Below are 18104 nucleotides of genomic sequence, written 5' to 3'. Positions count from 1 at the left end.
TCCAGCATCTACAACAGTAACATGCTGCTCTAACACTGATGCTTCACTATTAATAATCTAATGATGTCATATATAATAATATATCAGTCAGAGGGACCAAACCACTACTTTTACTGCAATACTTTAACTACATCAAGCTCATAATACTTATGTTCTTTTACTAAAGTAAAGGATGTGAGCCAGGGGGCCAAAAGTCAGTGTGTGTGTCTTAAGGTCTTTTCATATTTTCCAGACAGCTGTGGACATGGACGCGGACCGTGGACGCGCACACGGTTCCATTCATACTCTTCGGGGATCCGCGGACACAAACACACTTCACATGTTGAAGCGTGATAACTTTCCAGAGTTGTGCATATTACAAACCGCTGTGCAGTGTTTTTCAGATCAACCTTTAAACGCAATAATCTGTTACTCCAACTGGACTGCTGGATCATATTTCATTGTCACACCGACTCACCCCTTATTGTTTTACACAGGACTGTTTTCAACAAGAGCGAAATCTTCAGTCAGACATGAGGGGGGACCAAGTGGATATGGGGTTTTAGGCTTATCTTGGACTTTTAGCTACTTAGAATAAAAATGACCTGACTGCTATGATGGAGCCTCGGATTCATCCATAAGGGCTGTTTTATTACAAACAATTCCATCGTATAAACCTGAAATCTGTGCGTAACAGCTGACCTCTTTACACACAGCCAATAGTGTAGATGTATAGCAGAAATCCGGAACATTAATTACCGTCAGATCATGACCGATTCAGTGCAAATGAAGTTACCGCTGCTGAGCCACGTGAGTAAATGCGCTCATCGCTCTCTGAATTTATGCCTGAGTCACATTAATAGCTGTAGCTTATTCTGACGGACATTTCAGTAGATTATGTAACAGATATAAAATATTGGAGAAGTAAAAGCAGCAAAATACATGAAAGTTGGTCTGTGATTGTGGAGAGCCCACGCAATTTGAGGATTTTGTGCTCTCTGCAGTTTTCATTATGGATCGATCTGTGTGCTGCAACGTGGAGGAAGGTTTGAAACACTGGAAACCGATCCGCTTACTATAAAAAGTAGTTTTACTGTCTGTAATACATTCACTGCCTGTATGCGCCTTGTTATGTGCAGCACCATATTTCTCCCTCTCCCCCCTGTCGCTCCACTCTGTGTCAGTAAAACAACAGTTTTGAGGAGCAGTAATATGCGGGGCTCGGCTAAAACCATTCGGGACTGAAGCGGTGACAGCCCTGGACCCAACGTTTTGGCACCGCGCTCACAGCTGTTGTGTTCACTGTTGCTGTTGACGTGAACACAAACGAGAGGCGTATTTTTTTTTTTTTACCGTAAGTGTTGCAATATAGGGGCATTTGGGGGGGGGGGAATACCGTGATTCACGACGTAAAAAGATTATGGGAGGAGGGTAAAGTTGGGGGACAATGGCCCCTTGGCCCCCTCTACTTCCAGTGATCTGAGCACTTCTTCCACTAGCCTACCGAAAACAAAAGATAAACAGTATTTGGTGAAGTTGGAGTATCAGAAGTATAATCTTGATCGCAAGACACAATGTATTTTTACACCGTGCTGCTTAGTTAATTTAAGGATCTGAATACTTCCTCACTGTGGGCAACGAGTTCTGTTTAGTCATATAGTATCTTATATAGGCAAACTTGATTCTACATAGTCAAAGTGTGACCAGTGATTCTGCTATTATACCACAAGACATTACAGCTGCTCTACTTAGTTGCATCTCTGTCTAGGAGTAATTGTTTCAAACAGGAAAAAAAGACAGAATCCAGGATTGCGATGATCATCTTTATTGACATGTCAAAGAGACCTCAACCATATGTTCATATTTTATGAACTTTGTTAAAGGCCTAAACTCTATGATGACCTTTATTCAGCATGTTCACCCTGAAAAAAGAAGTGAAAATACATAAGCAACAGCGAAAGTTCAAATCTATGAAACAAACTGCCTTATAAGTTGTCTTCCATCTTCATGTGGAAGTATGTAATCATTTGAGTACTATAAGGTTGGTTATTGATTTACAATATCAAAAGTGCACAGCATCAAATCATTCTAAAAAGATTTGATATTGTGACCCTGCAAACAACATAGAACAAATTTACCTTTCCATGATGATGATCACGGCTCTTTGCTCTCAGCTTGTTGACCTGGGACTCAGCGATGTCAGCGCGCTCCTGAGCTTCCTCCATCTCATGCTGGACCTTCCTGTACCTGGACAAGTGACTGTTGGCCTGCTCCTCCTGTGAAGGGTGAAGGGAGTAATATTCATATAGTTACAAGACAAATTATATCATTATTGATCCAAGTGTAGATGATTGATCATATCAACGTATTTGACTTACAGCCTCCTCAGCCTGTCTCTTGTAAGACTTGACTTTGAGCTGCAGCTTATCCACCAGATCCTGAAGTCTGTGCACATTCTTCTTGTCCTCCTCAGTCTGCACAGATAAATGCTTGTAAGTGATGATAAATGGAGAATTAAGAGATATTAAGGTAGTTTTTATTTAAAGTAGGAAATACCTGGTAGGTCAGCTCCTTCACTCTTCTTTCATATTTGCGGACTCCTTTAATAGCATCAGCTCCACGTCTCGATTCGGATTCCACTTCACTTTCTAGCTCATGCACCTGAAAAGAGATGATAAATGATCCATCAGTATTATCTACAAAGATCACAATCAATCTAAATACACATAGAATTTATTTCACGCATTGAAAGTGTGATGCGCTTCCAGAAAATGACCATTTATATACAGTGCATACCCTTGACTCTAGTTTCTGGAGCTGCTTCTTGCCACCCTTCATGGCGAGGGCCTCAGCCTCATCCAGACGGTGCTGCAGGTCCTTGACTGAGACCTCCAGGTTCTTCTTCATCCGCTCCAGGTGAGCACTGGTGTCTTGCTCCTTCTTCAGCTCCTCAGCCATCATGGCAGCCTGAAATGAAGAGAAGTTTTCTGATTCAAATTTAAGTTATAATGAGCTTATTATATTATAAGTGTAAGGCAGTATACAAAAATATTAAATTACTCATAAAATTGAAGAGTTAGAGGTGTAAACTCACATCAGTGATAGCCTTTTTGGCTTTATCCTCAGCATTTCTTGCTTCCTGAATAGAATCATCCACTTCACCCTGAATATGTACAAGGTCAGCCTCCAGCTTCTTCTTGGTGTTGATAAGACTGGTGTTCTGAATATTAAAAAAGTCACATTTGTTATGTATATTCATTATGTTTTACGTATAAATGCAGTTTCTTGTGAATCACTGAAGACAAACCTGTGAGTGAAGCAGTCCGACACGCTCGCTAGCATCAGCTAACTCCTGCTCAGCCACTTTGCGTCCTCTCTCTGTCTGCTCCAGAGCGGCTCTCAGCTCCTCAATCTCAGCCAGCATCAGGCCATTCCTGCGCTCCACCATGGCAACCTGCTCCTTCATGTCTTCATGTCCTCTGACAGCATCGTCAAGGTGCAGTTGGGCATCCTGACAACATGGACAAAAGTTCATTTTCTTTGCTTTTCAACATTTTTTTACTCATTGATCAGATAAAGCTCACCTTGAGCTGTCCCTGGACATTCCTCAGTTGTTTCTGGGACTCAGCAGCCTGCCTGTTGGCATGGCTCAGCTGAATCTCCATCTCATTCAGGTCTCCCTCCATCTTCTTCTTGATTCTCAGGGCATCATTCCTGCTCCTGACCTCAGAATCGAGAGTGCTCTGCATGGAGTCAATCACCCTCTGGCTGTTCCTCTTGATTTGCTCCATCTCCTCGTCCTTTTCTGCAAGCTTCCTGTCAACCTCACTTTTGATCTGGTTAAGCTCAAGCTGAACACGGAGAATCTTGGCCTCCTCGTGCTCCAATGTACCCTTAAGGAAAAAGTTGAACATGTACCCAAAGGTTACCAGTCTGTCTCAGAAACATTTAAGAAAAATTCAAATGAATACATGCCATTAAATACACATGCTGTTGTATTTTATCATATAAGTCATCTAATACTGTCATTTAGATTTTTACCTCTGCTTCCTCCAGTGCTGTCTGAATTTCAGTCTTCTCAGTCTCCACGTGCTTCTTGGCTTTCTCCAGCTCATGGATGCTCTTTCCAGTCTCACCAATCTGTTCAGTCAGGTCTGAGATCTCCTCTGTAGAACAACCAAAGCCAAAATTCAGTTTAGAGAAACTTGCAGGATACATTATATCTAGGAAATTAGGTTTTACCACCACAAAACCTCATGACCTACACCTATAGAGGTAAACATTACATAAAGTGACATTGACATACGCTGCAGGTTCTTGTTCTCTCTCTTCATGGTCTCCAGCTGATCCAGCGCCTCCTCGTAAGAGTTCTTGATCTTGAACAATTCAGTGCTGAGAGAGCGAGCCTCCTTCTGGGCTCCTTCCAGCTCCGACTGGCCCTCCTCGTATTTCTGTTTCCAGTCTGCAAGGACCTAAATGAGTAAATGAGTAAAAATTAGCATTTACATTAATGTAATTATGATTAAATACATTTGTTTTTCTTTCCTCATAACCATTTACCTTATCAAAGTTCCTCTGCTTCTTGTCAAGGTTGGCAGCCAGACTATTAGCTCTCTCTACATCAGTCATGAGGTCCTCCACCTCACCCTGTAGCCTCTGCTTGGTCTTCTCCAAAGAGGCACACTTTGAGTTCACAGCCTCAATGGACTCCTCAGCGTCCTGCAGACGCTGGGCAAGCTTTTTCCTGCAGTGAGCAAGTATTTTCTTGTACTTAATTGCACATACAGATCACAAACTGTCTGAAAAGCAAAAAAAAGTGATCAAAAATGATTTATTTGTGAAAGAGAAGAAAGGTTTTACATACTTGGCTTCCTCCAGCTCCTCAGTGCGCTGGATAGCATCAGTCTCATATTTGGTTCTCCACTGAGCCACCTCACTGTTGGCCTTGGACATTCCTCGCTGCAGCTCACCTTTAGCTTCCTGCTCCTCCTCATACTGCTCTCTGAGCAGATCACAGTCATGGCGAGCTGACTGAACAGCGTGGGCCAGGGCGTTCTTGGCCTAACAAACACGGCAAGAGACATTTTCATTCATCTATGTATCAGAAATACTCTGTAAATAGGTTCTCTAAGTTAAAACAACTGCTTACGGCACCAGGGCTAAAAGTATCTTAGTAAATCTTCTTCAAAATGTTTGTTGTTGTCATAATCATTTTATTTATGTTATGGTGCATTTCATTCAAAGGATGGGCATTCTGACAATAGATTTTTTTCTCTACCCACAACTATCATCCAAACCCTTTAACTGTCCCATGCCTGTCTCTGCAAAATCCAACCTTTAACAGAGCTTTTCCTCAGAAAATGTTACTCGGCCAAAAGGAAATTAATTTAAAAAAAAAAAACAAACAGGATCCATTAATGTTATGATGCTAGAAAGCAAAGTTTATGTAAGAAAAATCAATTAACATCAATTTACTCTCTAATGGTTAAATATAGTTTATAATATATGGAAATAATGAGTCTTCCCATAGTTGTTTATCATTACTTTCCTTTCATGCTGACTCCTTCTGATATTTTATGTTTGACTGATGATTTAAAAGGAGGATTTTTCTGAGGTACTCAGATTTGGAAGATGATTGTGTTTGGGATGTTTCTAGTATATGAAATGGAGTACTCAGTTCCACCAGTATTAAAATCTAATAACAGGAGATATAAACATGTTATACCTTAATTTCCTCCTCAATATGCCTCTTGAGTTCCTCAATCTGCTGAGTGTAGGCCTGTTTGCCCCTGGTCAGCTGGGAAACAAGAGCATCTTTCTCCTCAATCTGGCGGGAGAACTCACCTGAATGACAAAATATAAATCAGTTTGTGAAAATGACGGACTCGCCCACAGGTGGTTTTATTTTAGAAGACTCACCATTCTCCGTCTGGAGTCTTGCCCTCTGTCCATTAAGGTCATTCAGCTGGCGAACATGCTCATCATTTTTGGCCTTGAGCTCACTCAGCTGGTCCTCAATAGTTCTGCACATTTTTTCCAAGTTGCCCTATTAACAATAAATATAAGGCAGCATTTACATGTTGATGTTTTTAAACATAAGGGTATAAAGCTAAAACCTTCACTTATAAAGAAAACACTTACTTTGGATTTAGCCACAGCCTCCATGTTACTGGCGAGGTCATCAATCTCCATCTTGTACTCGCTCTTCTCTTTTTCCAGCTTCTGCTTGACACGCTGGAGGTTGTCGATCTGCTCTCCCAGCTCTGCAACACTGTCGGCCTGCTTCTTGCGGAGAGATGCTGAGGTAGCTTCATGCTGCAGGGTGGACTCTTCGAGGTCACGTCGCAGCTTCTGGAACTCAGCCTCGCGCTTCTTGTTCATCTCAATCTGAGCAGCTGTTGCTCCACCAGCTTCCTCAAGCCTCTCGCTGATCTCCTCAAGTTCCCTGGAGAGGTCAGCCCTCTGCTTCTCCACCTTAGCTCGAGCAGCCCGCTCAGCCTCAATTTCTTCTTCCAGCTCCTCAATACGAGCCTAGGTTTAGGAATGTGAAGAAGAATTGTTGACTGGAACATACTGTAACAAGTTGTTTTTCAGTCAGTGAGTGATAATATTCATGTCAAACACTAACCTGGAGTTCCTTTATCTTCTTCTGAAGCTGTGCACTAAGAGACTGTTCATCCTCAATCTTGCTGAGCAGCTGGCTGGTCTCAAACTCCTTCCTGGAAGAGGAAACAAACTGTTATTGCACTTACAGTGTTAGTTTTGACTCAGGATCATTGTGTTGCATTATGGCGATTGTTCAATGTAAGGATTAAAAATGAAAAAGAAAACTTGCTTCTTGATTTTCTCCTCAGATTGCTGCTTGTCATTCTCCAGATCCATTATGGATTCCTGGGCCAGTTTCAGATCTCCCTCAAGCTTCCTCTTGGCTCTCTCAAGGTCCATACGGAGCTTCTTCTCTTGCTCCAGTGATCCCTCAAGCTTTTGAGATAATATTATAATGTTGATATGAAATATGTTTTGTATTTTCATCATGGAATGTCAATTCTAACACACAAGCTACTAATACAAACGCGTTATCAAAAGCAATGTTTTCTCACATCGTCCACTTGCTGTTCCAGCTTTGTCTTGGCCTTGGTCAGAGTGTTGACTTTGTCTTCCTCTGCCTGGAGATCATCCAGTGTTTGCTGGTGAGCCTCTTGGAGGGCTTTCTTCTCCTTGGTCAACTTGGCAATAGACTCATCTTGAGTTGCCATCTCCTCTGTTAGGTTTTTCACCTGAAAGTGGCATGCAAGGTAATTTAAATGTCACTTAGAAAGGTATATATTTAAATAATGAATGGACATATTTTCCTCCTTTTGTATACATTTAGATTTCAGTTAAATTAACCTTGTTTTCAGTTGCATGTTTCTCCTTCTCCACTTTAGCCAAGGTGAGCTCCAAGTCATCAATATCTTTCTTCAGCTCAGAGCATTCATCCTCCAGCTTCCTCTTCTTGCCAGTCAGCTCAGCGTTGATTTCCTCTTCATCTTCCAGTCTCTCAGTCGTGTCTTTGAGTTTGGCCTCGAGTTGGATCTTGCTCTTAATCAGACCTTCACACCTTTCCTCAGCATCTGAGAGGTTCTCAGTTTCCTATATTTTGAACATACATGTGTTAGCCAATATACTGCTTTTTAGATTAACAATTAAGATAATAATTTCTTATTTAGTATGCCTTTAGCATGCAATATTAATACTTATATAGTAGATTTCATTTGAATAAAGGCTAGACTTTGGCAAAGCATGCATACAATGCACACACAAAATTTGAACTTCCTTAAGATCTGATAAATAAATTGTTATTCATTCTAAATGACTAAACATGTAATTAACTGTAGTAAATTATCACCAAAACAAAGACAGGTATGTGTGCTTTTATATTCTACTCACAGCAGCTACTTGCAGTTGCAGGTCATTCTTTTCCTGCAGCAGAGAAACCATTTTCTCCTCCAGTTCCTTCTTCTTGGCCAGAGCAGTAGCCAGGTCTGTTTTCATCTTTTCATAGTTCTCCTTCATGTTCATCAGCTCCTTTTCAGTCTCAGCACTCTTCAGAAGTGGCTTGATCTTGAAGTACAGATTCATCCATGGCCAGTTTTTGACATTCATGAATGAACGGATATTGTACTGGATGGAGAAGATAGCCTCTCTGGAAAATAAATATGAATAAAGTGTTAATGTTACTGTAATGGGATTTTGTAAAACTTGTGATGATAACGTGACATTTTTACAATTCAAATTGACAGAACTGCTCCGTGTACTGTATGATAATCCTACCTCCTCTCCATCATCTTAACAAACTCCAGCCTCATGACGAATCCTCTGCAGAGAGCCTGAGTCATGGTCACCAGCGTAGCCAGTTTGTCATCTCTCATCTCCTCCAGCAAACCCAGCAGACCAGCTTTGAAGAACACCTGCATTGTCAGTTGAAGGAACTCAGTCATCAGCATACATGGATACCACAAGACATCTACACAAGTAAACACTGTTGACATTGTCTAAGAACATACCTTAGTGTGCCCAAACCTATACTGAGTGTGGTCCACATCAATGGAGCCTAGCAGCTTCTCTGAAGCTTTCTTGTTGTCAATGAACTGTCCCTCAGGGATGACACTGGCATTCAATACTTTGTATCTACAAGAGAAAATTATGTTGTTACCTACATTGACCCCACATCTTAGCCAGCTGTTTTAACTCGGCTGAGATCAACTTGACTTGTGTATACTGGAAATTGCATCACCTCTGCTTGAAGTCAGCGTAGAGGATTCTGCTGGGGAAGCCCTTTCTGCAGATTCTGATGCCTTCCAGCACACCGTTACACCTCAGCTGATGGATGACCAAGAAGTTCTCCATAAGACCTGAAAATAGCATACTTACATTGTTAAAAATAATTCCTTCTAATACTTCAAGCACAAAGTGCAAAAAGGTGGATTATTTGCTTCTTACCTGGGGTCTTTGTTTCATTGGGAATCAGGCAACGGACAAAATGAGGGTGAGTGCTCCTCAAGTTGGTCATCAGCTTGCCCAAGTTCTCCTGTGGATCAGCAGTAATCATTCAAAAATGTCACTTTTAAGATATAATTGGAAAATTATTTCAAAATGGTATTTCACTGTTAACAAAGAAGGATTTACATACTCTGAAAAGAGCAGACACAGTCTGGAAGGAACCACCCTTCTTTTTCTTCTTGTGGCCGCCGCCAGAATCTGTATTTCATAGTTTTAACAATTCCACTGAGTCATTGCTTTTGCTTTACCTGTTCAGTTTTATCTCCTCATGAAAACTGTATGTTACAGTAACATAAATGAATAGATTACCACTTTTTGCTGATTAGTTTCTTACCATCAGCTGAGGCATGGGCTGCATACAGAAGACTAAGCAGTTTGTTTGAGGACTTCTGGTAGAGCTGGACAACTGAGTTGTTCAGGGGGTCCTTGTTCTTGTCCAACCAGCCAGAGATATTGTAGTCCACTACACCAGCATAGTGAGCCAGGGAGAAGTGAGCCTCAGCCTTGCCCTTTGCAGGTTTTGGCTTCCCAAAAGCCTTGGTCTTGCCAAGATGCTGATCATGCAGCTTGTTCTTGAAAGTTGTGTCAGAGGCCTTGGGGAACATGCACTCCTCCTCAAGGATGGAGAAGATGCCCATTGGCTGAGAGGAAATTATGTCATATTGAGAAGAATCAATCATTTAGCCGGTACTCAGAAAGCAGGAATTCAGTTCTACTTGACTTTGTCTTACCTTCTCAATAAGCTCAATGCAGGCAGCCAAGTCCATACCGAAGTCAATGAACTCCCATTCAATTCCTTCTTTCTTGTACTCCTCTTGCTCCAGGACAAACATGTGGTGGTTGAAGAACTGTTGCAGTTTCTCATTTGTGAAGTTGATGCAGAGTTGCTCAAAGCTGTTGAACTGTGATAACAGAAATGTATTCAGTGGCATGTCAAAACAATGTTGATCTTTGAACTGCTCACATATTTTTCAACCACTCACATCGAAGATCTCAAATCCGGCGATATCCAACACTCCAATGAAGTACTGTCTTGGCTGCTTTGTGTCCAGCATCTCATTGATACGGATGACCATCCACAAGAACATTTTCTCATAGATAGACTTGCACAGAGCCATGACAGAATTGTTGACCTAGAAATACAGATTTTGTAATGAGCATTTCTCAGAATGATATTTTCATGTCAAAATGCAAACGTTATCCTTTTATTTTTTCAAACACTAAATTTTCTTAGTCTTACCTGTGGCACGGTTTGGCCTTTTGTCACCATCTCGTTTCCGACCTTGACTCTGGGGTAGCACAGAGCTTTCAGCATATCAGCTGAGTTCAGGCCCAAGAGGTAGGCGATTTTATCAGCCTCTGATGGAAAAACAAACCTTTAGCTGTCAGTGAACTGGGATATATTTTAGCATTATACATTACACTGAAATCCTTGGTAGATTTGTTACAAGATGTTATCATCAGAATTACCCTCAGTGCCATCAGGTTCAGCCTGCTCCTCACGTTGCTTCTGCTTGAAATGCATGTTACCATGATGCATCACAGCACCAGTCAGCTTGTAGATACCCACCTTCTCCTCAGCAGTGAAGCCCAAGATGTCAATAGCAGTCTGTGTTGTACATGAAAGAAAATAATTGTGAGTCGCAACAGTCTCGTTGAAGATTCTTAATTTTACATTCTTAAAATAATAACGATTGGACGCTTTACATCTGTTGCAATGAACTCTTCTATATCATCGATGCTCTTGACAGTCACTTCACCCTGACTGATCATATGGTAATCATAGGGGTTGGTGGTGATCAGAAGAGCCTCTGTAAAAGATTTGAAGAAAAACACTTTTTAAATCCTGCAACATTCCTGGTGTTATTGTCTTAATTCTACCATTGTAATTGCTAATTGTTATATTCTGTCGTAACATACCCAGGAGCTCAGGCTTGTGGCCGGTCATCAGCTGATAGAAGATATGGTAGCTCCTCTCAGCAGACAACTGGAAGGTGACACGAGACTTCTCCAGCAGATCTAAGAATAACAAGGTCAGATTGAAGTATATTGCACACATGACATCATACAGTGGAAAGAACTGTGTATTAAACCTTTTCAAACCTAGCGTCATACCTAAGTGTAAATCCAAAACAAAGGTTCCTGCACAAAATGTAAAAATGACTTACATGTTTCAATATCAGCTGAGGCCAGTTTGCCAGTGGTTCCGAAGTGAATTCTGATGAATTTACCCTGAACATATCAGATTAATGTTAGCAGGAGTCTTCATATGTAGCCCAATAAGATTCTGTGAAGTTTATTCTTGGCCCTTTTAACACTTACAAAACGAGAAGAGTTGTCATTCCTCACAGTCTTGGCGTTACCATAGGCCTCCAGCAGAGGGTTGGCTGCAATGATTTGATCTTCCAGTGAACCCTACAAGAAGATATATGTATAGTATATAAACCATAAACAGGCAATTCTCCAACAAATGTTTTGAGTAAAGGCAACCAGTTTTACCTGCATCTTGCCAGCTTGTGCCTCTGCCTTCTTAGCTCCAGCCACTGCAATTGTTGCAAAATACTGGATGACACGCTTGGTGTTGACAGTCTTTCCTGCACCGGATTCTCCACTGGGGGAAGAGAAAGATACCTTGAGTGTTTTTTTCCATATCTGTAAATGTCATTTATAGTTATTCAGTTGCTTGTATATTACTCACGTAATAAGGATAGACTGGTTCTCACGATCTGAAATGAACAAATGATTTCATGTAATCTCTCAGTAAGTACCTTATACGGTACAAATATAAAAGACATATTTCATGTCATATCTGCTGTGTCTCGTTTTGTGTGTCATAAAATATATTACCAGTGAGCATGAACTGATAGGCATTGTCAGAGATGGAGAAGATGTGGGGCGGTGCCTCAACCCTCTTCTTGCCTCTGTATGCTACCACAACCTCGGCATCGTACACAGGAAGCCACTTGTAGGGGTTCACGACGACACAGAAGAGGCCGGAGTAGGTCTGAAAAGAGGGGAGAATTCACACTAAACTAAATCTAAACACATTGCCTCTACATTTGACAAATATATAATTTAAATTGAAGCTTCATTTAGAGTAATGGCTGTAGAAAAAAGAAAACATTACTGTGTTTAAAGTGTGTTTATTGATGACCTGTGTGTATTCACTCTATGTATGAAGTTAAACACTCACGTAGATCATCCATGATGCAAAACGCTCTTTGAGGTTATACAACACAGAAGGTTCACTGAGGTGGGTCATCATGGCCATGTCCTCAATTTTATCAAACTTTGGAGGATTCATGGGATGGATGTCTTCCTCCTTTACCGTGATAGACTGAACGGGAAATGCAGTAAAAAAAAAAAAAAAAGTGATCCATGTGATCCTCTTTCACTGTCATGGTCTCATAACAAATGGTGCAAAAAGTCTATCAAGGTTTTAAAAGGACTGTATGTCAAGTATTTCAAAGAAAGTATTCATTCACCTACCTTCCCCCCTTCAAGGGTTTCAACAGTGGCCATTCCACCCTCTCGTTTGACGAGTTTACCCTTGAGGTACATCTCTTCAGGCTCAGCCACAAAGTATGCCGTTTTGGCATCAAACGGAGCGGTCTGAGCCTCAAGTCTCTCCCTCTCTGGCTTGCGGAGGTATATGGCAGCCTTGCCAAAGGCCTCCATCTCTTGGTCTCCCATGATGGCGGTTTAGTTGGGACTGAAAACAAGATGAGTTTGAATTACATTAAATATATTTCATTCCGTTATAGTTTAAATGATTTACATGTAGTGTCTTTATTTGATATTATGGATCTTTGAGTTGTTTCTGACGTCTTACCCCCCTTTATCCCAGATGAGCAGCACAGTATCTGTTGTAGTCTGAGGATACTGTTAAAGAAAGATTGTGATGGTCATTGCACAGGACTCAAAATTAAAATATTTCCCACTGCCTAGTGCTTACATCAGTAAACAATAGTCTCACTACATAAATTTAAACCAATTATTGAAACTTTAATGGGTCCATAAACTTTTACAGTTACCTGTGATATGAGTTGACCATTTTCATAGCCTCTCCAGTAATTTAAAAATATTTTGATTATTAAGAGCCTTTCTACTTTCTACTGAGCCTTTCTAAATTAGCTATTAGGATTAGTTGAAAAATTATATTTGCCTCATGCTTCACATTAAAAAGAAACATCCTTGATTAATGATATTATCCAGTTGAGATTACTCAACATTAAAAACATGATGACAAAGTGTCACATGACATTCATGTTTAATTTAACTTGAAGTCAAAGCAAGTCCCTCCTGACTAGAGCCCTGCTTGTGTTGTATCAGCTCTCGGATGTACATCACTTTGGATAAAAGCGTCTGCTAAATCGATGGCCAAAATGCAAAACCTCCTATCTGCAGAATTTTCTGATTGGCGGATTTCACTTTGGATGATGAGAACAAGGAAGGCTGCTCATATTCAGTCTGTCTGCGAGATAATCCCGCCCTTCGTTGTGACAGAAAAGTCACACAACAAACACAACGCAGAGTCCCTGGGTGTGTAGAGAGGCTGCAGCACGAGTGAGTTACACAATCACTGAACATTCATTTCCAGTGGACAAGGAAGCAAATACACTATATTAAAGGAATTTCCCACTTAAGGAATTCTGACCCTAGTATACTGCAATGTAGTAACTATTACATTTACTACATCTTTTTACCTGAGAACAAACTTAATTTTATTATTCTTTTAATTTAATTTTAATTATTAACTTAATTTAGAGCATCGTTTTGTAGAACCTCTTCCAACTTACATCAAGTGCAAAAGCTCCTATCTGCTCTTTGCGAGGCATTAATATCTAGTCGGTATTGTTAACACATAATATAATAATATAGTCCAAAAACAGTGTATTATGTATTGGGTATCCTTAACAAATAGCATTCTGCAAGAAAACAAGTTGTTCTTAGTTTTCTCAAAAAAGTGCATTTTTCAGATAGGAAGTTTTGCTCTTCGGCCATCGTTATCCGGTTGAGATTACTCAACATTAAAAACATGATGACAAAGTGTCACATGACATTCATGTTTAATTTAACTTGAAGTCAAAGCAAGTCCCTCCTGACTAGATCCCTGCTTGTGTTATATCAGCTATCAGATGTACATCACTTTGGATAAAAGCGTCTGCTTAATGAAATTATAAATTGTAAATTGTAAGTAAGATGAGCAGAAGCACACACAAAGCACTAACCTGGGTGAGATGCCTGTCAGTTCTCAGAAGAGCCTGAACCTGCTGTTTATATAGAGGCTGGAACTGCTTGGTCAGCAGCAGTCGACCACTCGATTTGGTCAAGTATCTCTGTCATCTTGAGACCCACCTGTTGACATCTCAGGTTTAGTAAGCTTTTTTGTGTCTAATACACGTCATTCCTAAATTGTAAAAATAGCTTCTATATTAAGCAAGCTGACAAGGATCAGAATTGGGTAAAAATAAAAATGAAAAAGAAGAAAATAATGAAAAATACATATTTAAGCATTTATTAAATCTATTAAAGGGGTTGTGCCTTGTCATCCATTTTTGAACCCATAAACTCTTAGTAAGATGCACTCTAAATGTCATTGGTATTGAGTGTCAGAGCTTGTCCACATTTCAGATATTTGAAATACAGTAAAATTTAGTTTCAGGGCCATAGTATCATAAAAATAAGTAAAACACACTTAACATTGTAACTTTAAAACCCTTAAACACCATATATTGGTTTTGAAATATGACATGTAATATTAGTAATATCATGCAACATGTTTTACAGAGATGTATTTAACTTGGCTTTATTTCTGCATATAAAACTTCATGGTAATGTCCAAAGTATGTCCCAAAATAGATGTTGTTGGAATATATTCCCTGGTTTTTGAACCACTGGTTTTGCTCCAATAAATAATTTGCTCCCATAAATTTAGATTCTGACTTATTTGAGAGGGATTTCATCATTTTATAACACGAGGTCGTCTCTACTTACCCTTGCAATTACACATGCATAGCCAAGAATGGAACAAAGTTTTGGAGAAGCACCCAAGTGCCGCTGGTTCCAGGACACTGGCACATCTCATATTCCTCTAATAAAATTGTATGTTTGGCTCTTTCCATAAAGTTCAAATGGTATTATACCTTCCCTTAGAAGGACTAGAGGAACATTTGCCAACTCGGCTGAGATAAGACCTATAATAAGTTCCACTCAGATATCAAAGGTCTTTATCCTCGTGCTACATTTGATTCTAATGTTGTTGCTGTTATGAAGAGTCAGTGTCCTTGAAAAACTATGTGACTCTAGTTTTGAGACATTAGTGGAATCAGCTCCCAAGTAAAATGATCTTTATAATCCTGAAAATAATTGACAGCTGCCCAAGTGCCTTTTGCTAGTATTAATGTTGAATTAAACAAGAACAAAGCTTAAAAAATTGATTTAACTTGTGCAACTTTAAAACCTTATAACTTTAAAACTGATTTTACAACCTTTTTAACTTCATTTTACATTTCTGCATGTGTTTTACTCACAGATATAGTTTTCTCTGTCTCAAAGTCATTAGACACTTTCACTGCTTACAGCTGGCTTATTCAGTTATACAGTATATGTTATACATCTAGTCTATGGGTTTTGTGCATTCATACAGGGAAGACGTGGTTGCACATGTTGTATTTTCTGATTGTGGGTAGTGGTGTGTGTGTGTGTGTGTGTGTGTGTGTGTGTGTGTGTGGTTGGGGGGGGATTTCACATTTGCTGGGAGGCCATGGTGGTGATTCATTGGCTTGATTGAGGGCAGGTGTGTCCGGGTGTGTCTCCACTCTGTGAACTATTTACAGCCACATGCAGGAAACACTGCTGGCATTCGTTCTTGTGTGTTTCTTTGCGTGCAGGTATTGCTTAGACCTGAAATTTAAGTGAATATCCGAACAATTAAATTATGGCATTCGTTCTTGTGTCTCAAGCCAAAGATGTTTCCCTTTGCTTTTATAATATTTTATATGAACTATTATTAAATATATTAAATTTGGATCATTTTATTAAATTTGCTAACCTTAAAATCATCTATAAACGCCCAAATAACCAGGCTCCTCAGGTGCTCAGTGGTACATCCATGCGTACACGTTGTACTTACGACGCATGCAGGTAACCCCTCACTGCGTGAGATAAGAAAGATGACACAGGTGGCTTGGGAAACTGCTGTCACTTCCAAATCAGGAGGGAAAACAATTGAGCCTGCCAGCTCAAACACTGAAGCATCATACAGGTCTGCTGCCTCAAAATATCACCCTCATAACAGTCCAAAGGGGGGTGACAAAAGGCAGCATAGAGACACTGAGCGTAACCGCCATGTCCACCAACTGCGTCGAGATAGGCATTCACGCAGTAGAAGCTTTAGAAGGCCATACGCAGAGATTCTGGCCCAGAAATGTGATCAGACAATGGACAGATCAGATGATGACCACAGCATCTCTGACCACAGTTCAGTACATGGTCACCATCTATCAGACAGTGACAGTGCCTCTGAATGTCTCTCTCCCTCTGGCTACACGGAGCGTTACAGCCCTGAGCCACAAATCAAGAGAAACTTAAGGCACAAGAGCTCTAGAGCTCGCTTCTCACGATCCTAGATAGCAACAGTCCACCCCTGTACTGACAGTTAGACAGATACCAGTGCCTTACTTTTCCTGCAGTTACATAGGCAAACTTGGGTTTGTTAGCAACAGTAGCAACCTCAGTAATAGCCAGACAGCCTGCTATTAGTTGAGGAAAGCCTAAATTCTGATTCAGCTCAGACACCACTGTCCTACTTTGCAAGTACAATTGGATCAACTCCTTGGTAGTATTTTGTCAATAGGATCACTTTGCAAAACACTAGCTTAGGACACCCCATTATGTACTTTCAGAAGGAGTCATACACATGTCCTCACCCAACACAAGTTTAGGACATTAACATAGTGCCAAACAAACAATGATACAGCCATTAGGACTTTGGGATTTTTGGAAATGTGATGACATCCTTCTGCAGCAACACCTGCCTGAGGGACAAAATTGTAAAGCCTGCCAAGATCAGACTGAGTACTACATTGAGTAGTCAGTATTGTCATCAGACCCAATGAGTGAAACAACAAACACTCTTGGACACTCCAGAAATGGCTTTATCATTTAAGGTGCCACTCTCTTTGCATCTCATCTTAACAAAGTTTCACCACTTACGTTCCTGTTCTCACTATCCCCAAAGAATAAGGAGAAACACAGGTTATGGTATTAAGGACTATGCCTTTGTTGTTGTCTATCATGTTTTTGTTTTGTAACTCTGACTGTTCTTGCTTAGCCAAGATAGATAGTGTTAACCACTGCCCAGATGTTACAAACTTGAATGAACTGACAAATGAACTCTTTCAACTGTGGACATATAGTACATGTATGTTTGTGCTCCCAGGATCACACGTGCTGAATTGTCTGTTGGAGACAGCTTAGCTCTTTTTTTGTGCACTCCTGAAGTTCTGTGTACTTCTGGTTGCTAACTGCAACTGAGTTGAATATAGAGACACACTCTAGGTCATCCATCTCTGGCATGCTCTTTGGAAGCTGTGCTCTGGACAGCTTGTCAGGCAGATTGTTAAGTCATACCATTGCAGTTGAAGACGCATTCTCAGGGTACACATGGGGGTAGACAGCAGTGATTTCTTAAAGATATCTTCAAGAGGCTTGTGGTCATTGTATACTGTGACATGTGTTCCAATTATGTAGTTGTGAAACTTAATTCAGGCATGCACAATGGAGAGCATCTCCTTTTCAATTTGCATGTAGCATGTTTCTGCCTCAGTCAGTGACCAATCGCTAACATGCATTTCTCAATACTGAGCAGTGGTGGAAAGTATATTTACTCAAGTACTGTACTTACATACAATTTTGAGGTACTTGTACTTTACTTGAGTGTTTCCATTTGATGTTACTTTACACTTCCACTCCATTACATTTCAGAGGATAATATTGTACTTTCTACTCCACTACATTTATTTGACAGCTTTAGTTACTTTTCAGATGAAGATTTGACACAATGGATAATATAACAAGCT

At 40.3% G+C, this 18104-nt stretch overlaps 1 protein-coding gene across 1 annotated transcript; it reads right to left on the bottom strand.

Moving 5' to 3' along the window:
* Positions 1-1792: 1792 nt before the first annotated feature.
* LOC121884700 (myosin heavy chain, fast skeletal muscle-like) lies at positions 1793-12903 on the bottom strand. The gene is made up of 40 exons (XM_042393658.1): positions 12854-12903; positions 12511-12733; positions 12215-12358; positions 11869-12025; positions 11720-11747; positions 11521-11632; positions 11344-11436; positions 11190-11253; positions 10942-11040; positions 10729-10832; positions 10492-10630; positions 10262-10380; positions 10005-10154; positions 9753-9923; positions 9356-9662; positions 9152-9219; positions 8962-9049; positions 8756-8873; positions 8526-8649; positions 8293-8429; positions 7909-8164; positions 7369-7611; positions 7080-7256; positions 6815-6960; positions 6608-6698; positions 6121-6510; positions 5899-6025; positions 5705-5823; positions 4844-5040; positions 4540-4723; positions 4286-4451; positions 4021-4145; positions 3564-3872; positions 3287-3490; positions 3074-3199; positions 2776-2946; positions 2536-2640; positions 2358-2453; positions 2118-2255; positions 1793-1901 (listed from the first exon to the last, which is right to left on the bottom strand). The coding sequence occupies exons 2-40, from the start codon at positions 12712-12714 to the stop codon at positions 1884-1886; spliced, it is 5814 nt and encodes a 1937-aa protein (XP_042249592.1). The 5' UTR covers positions 12715-12733; positions 12854-12903; the 3' UTR covers positions 1793-1883.
* Between the last annotated feature and the right edge of the window lie 5201 nt (positions 12904-18104).

Source organism: Thunnus maccoyii, chromosome 18 (genome assembly GCF_910596095.1).
Source record: "Thunnus maccoyii chromosome 18, fThuMac1.1, whole genome shotgun sequence".
In the NCBI taxonomy this organism is placed as follows: domain Eukaryota; kingdom Metazoa; phylum Chordata; class Actinopteri; order Scombriformes; family Scombridae; genus Thunnus; species Thunnus maccoyii.
This window is presented reverse-complemented; position numbering and strand designations above follow the sequence as displayed.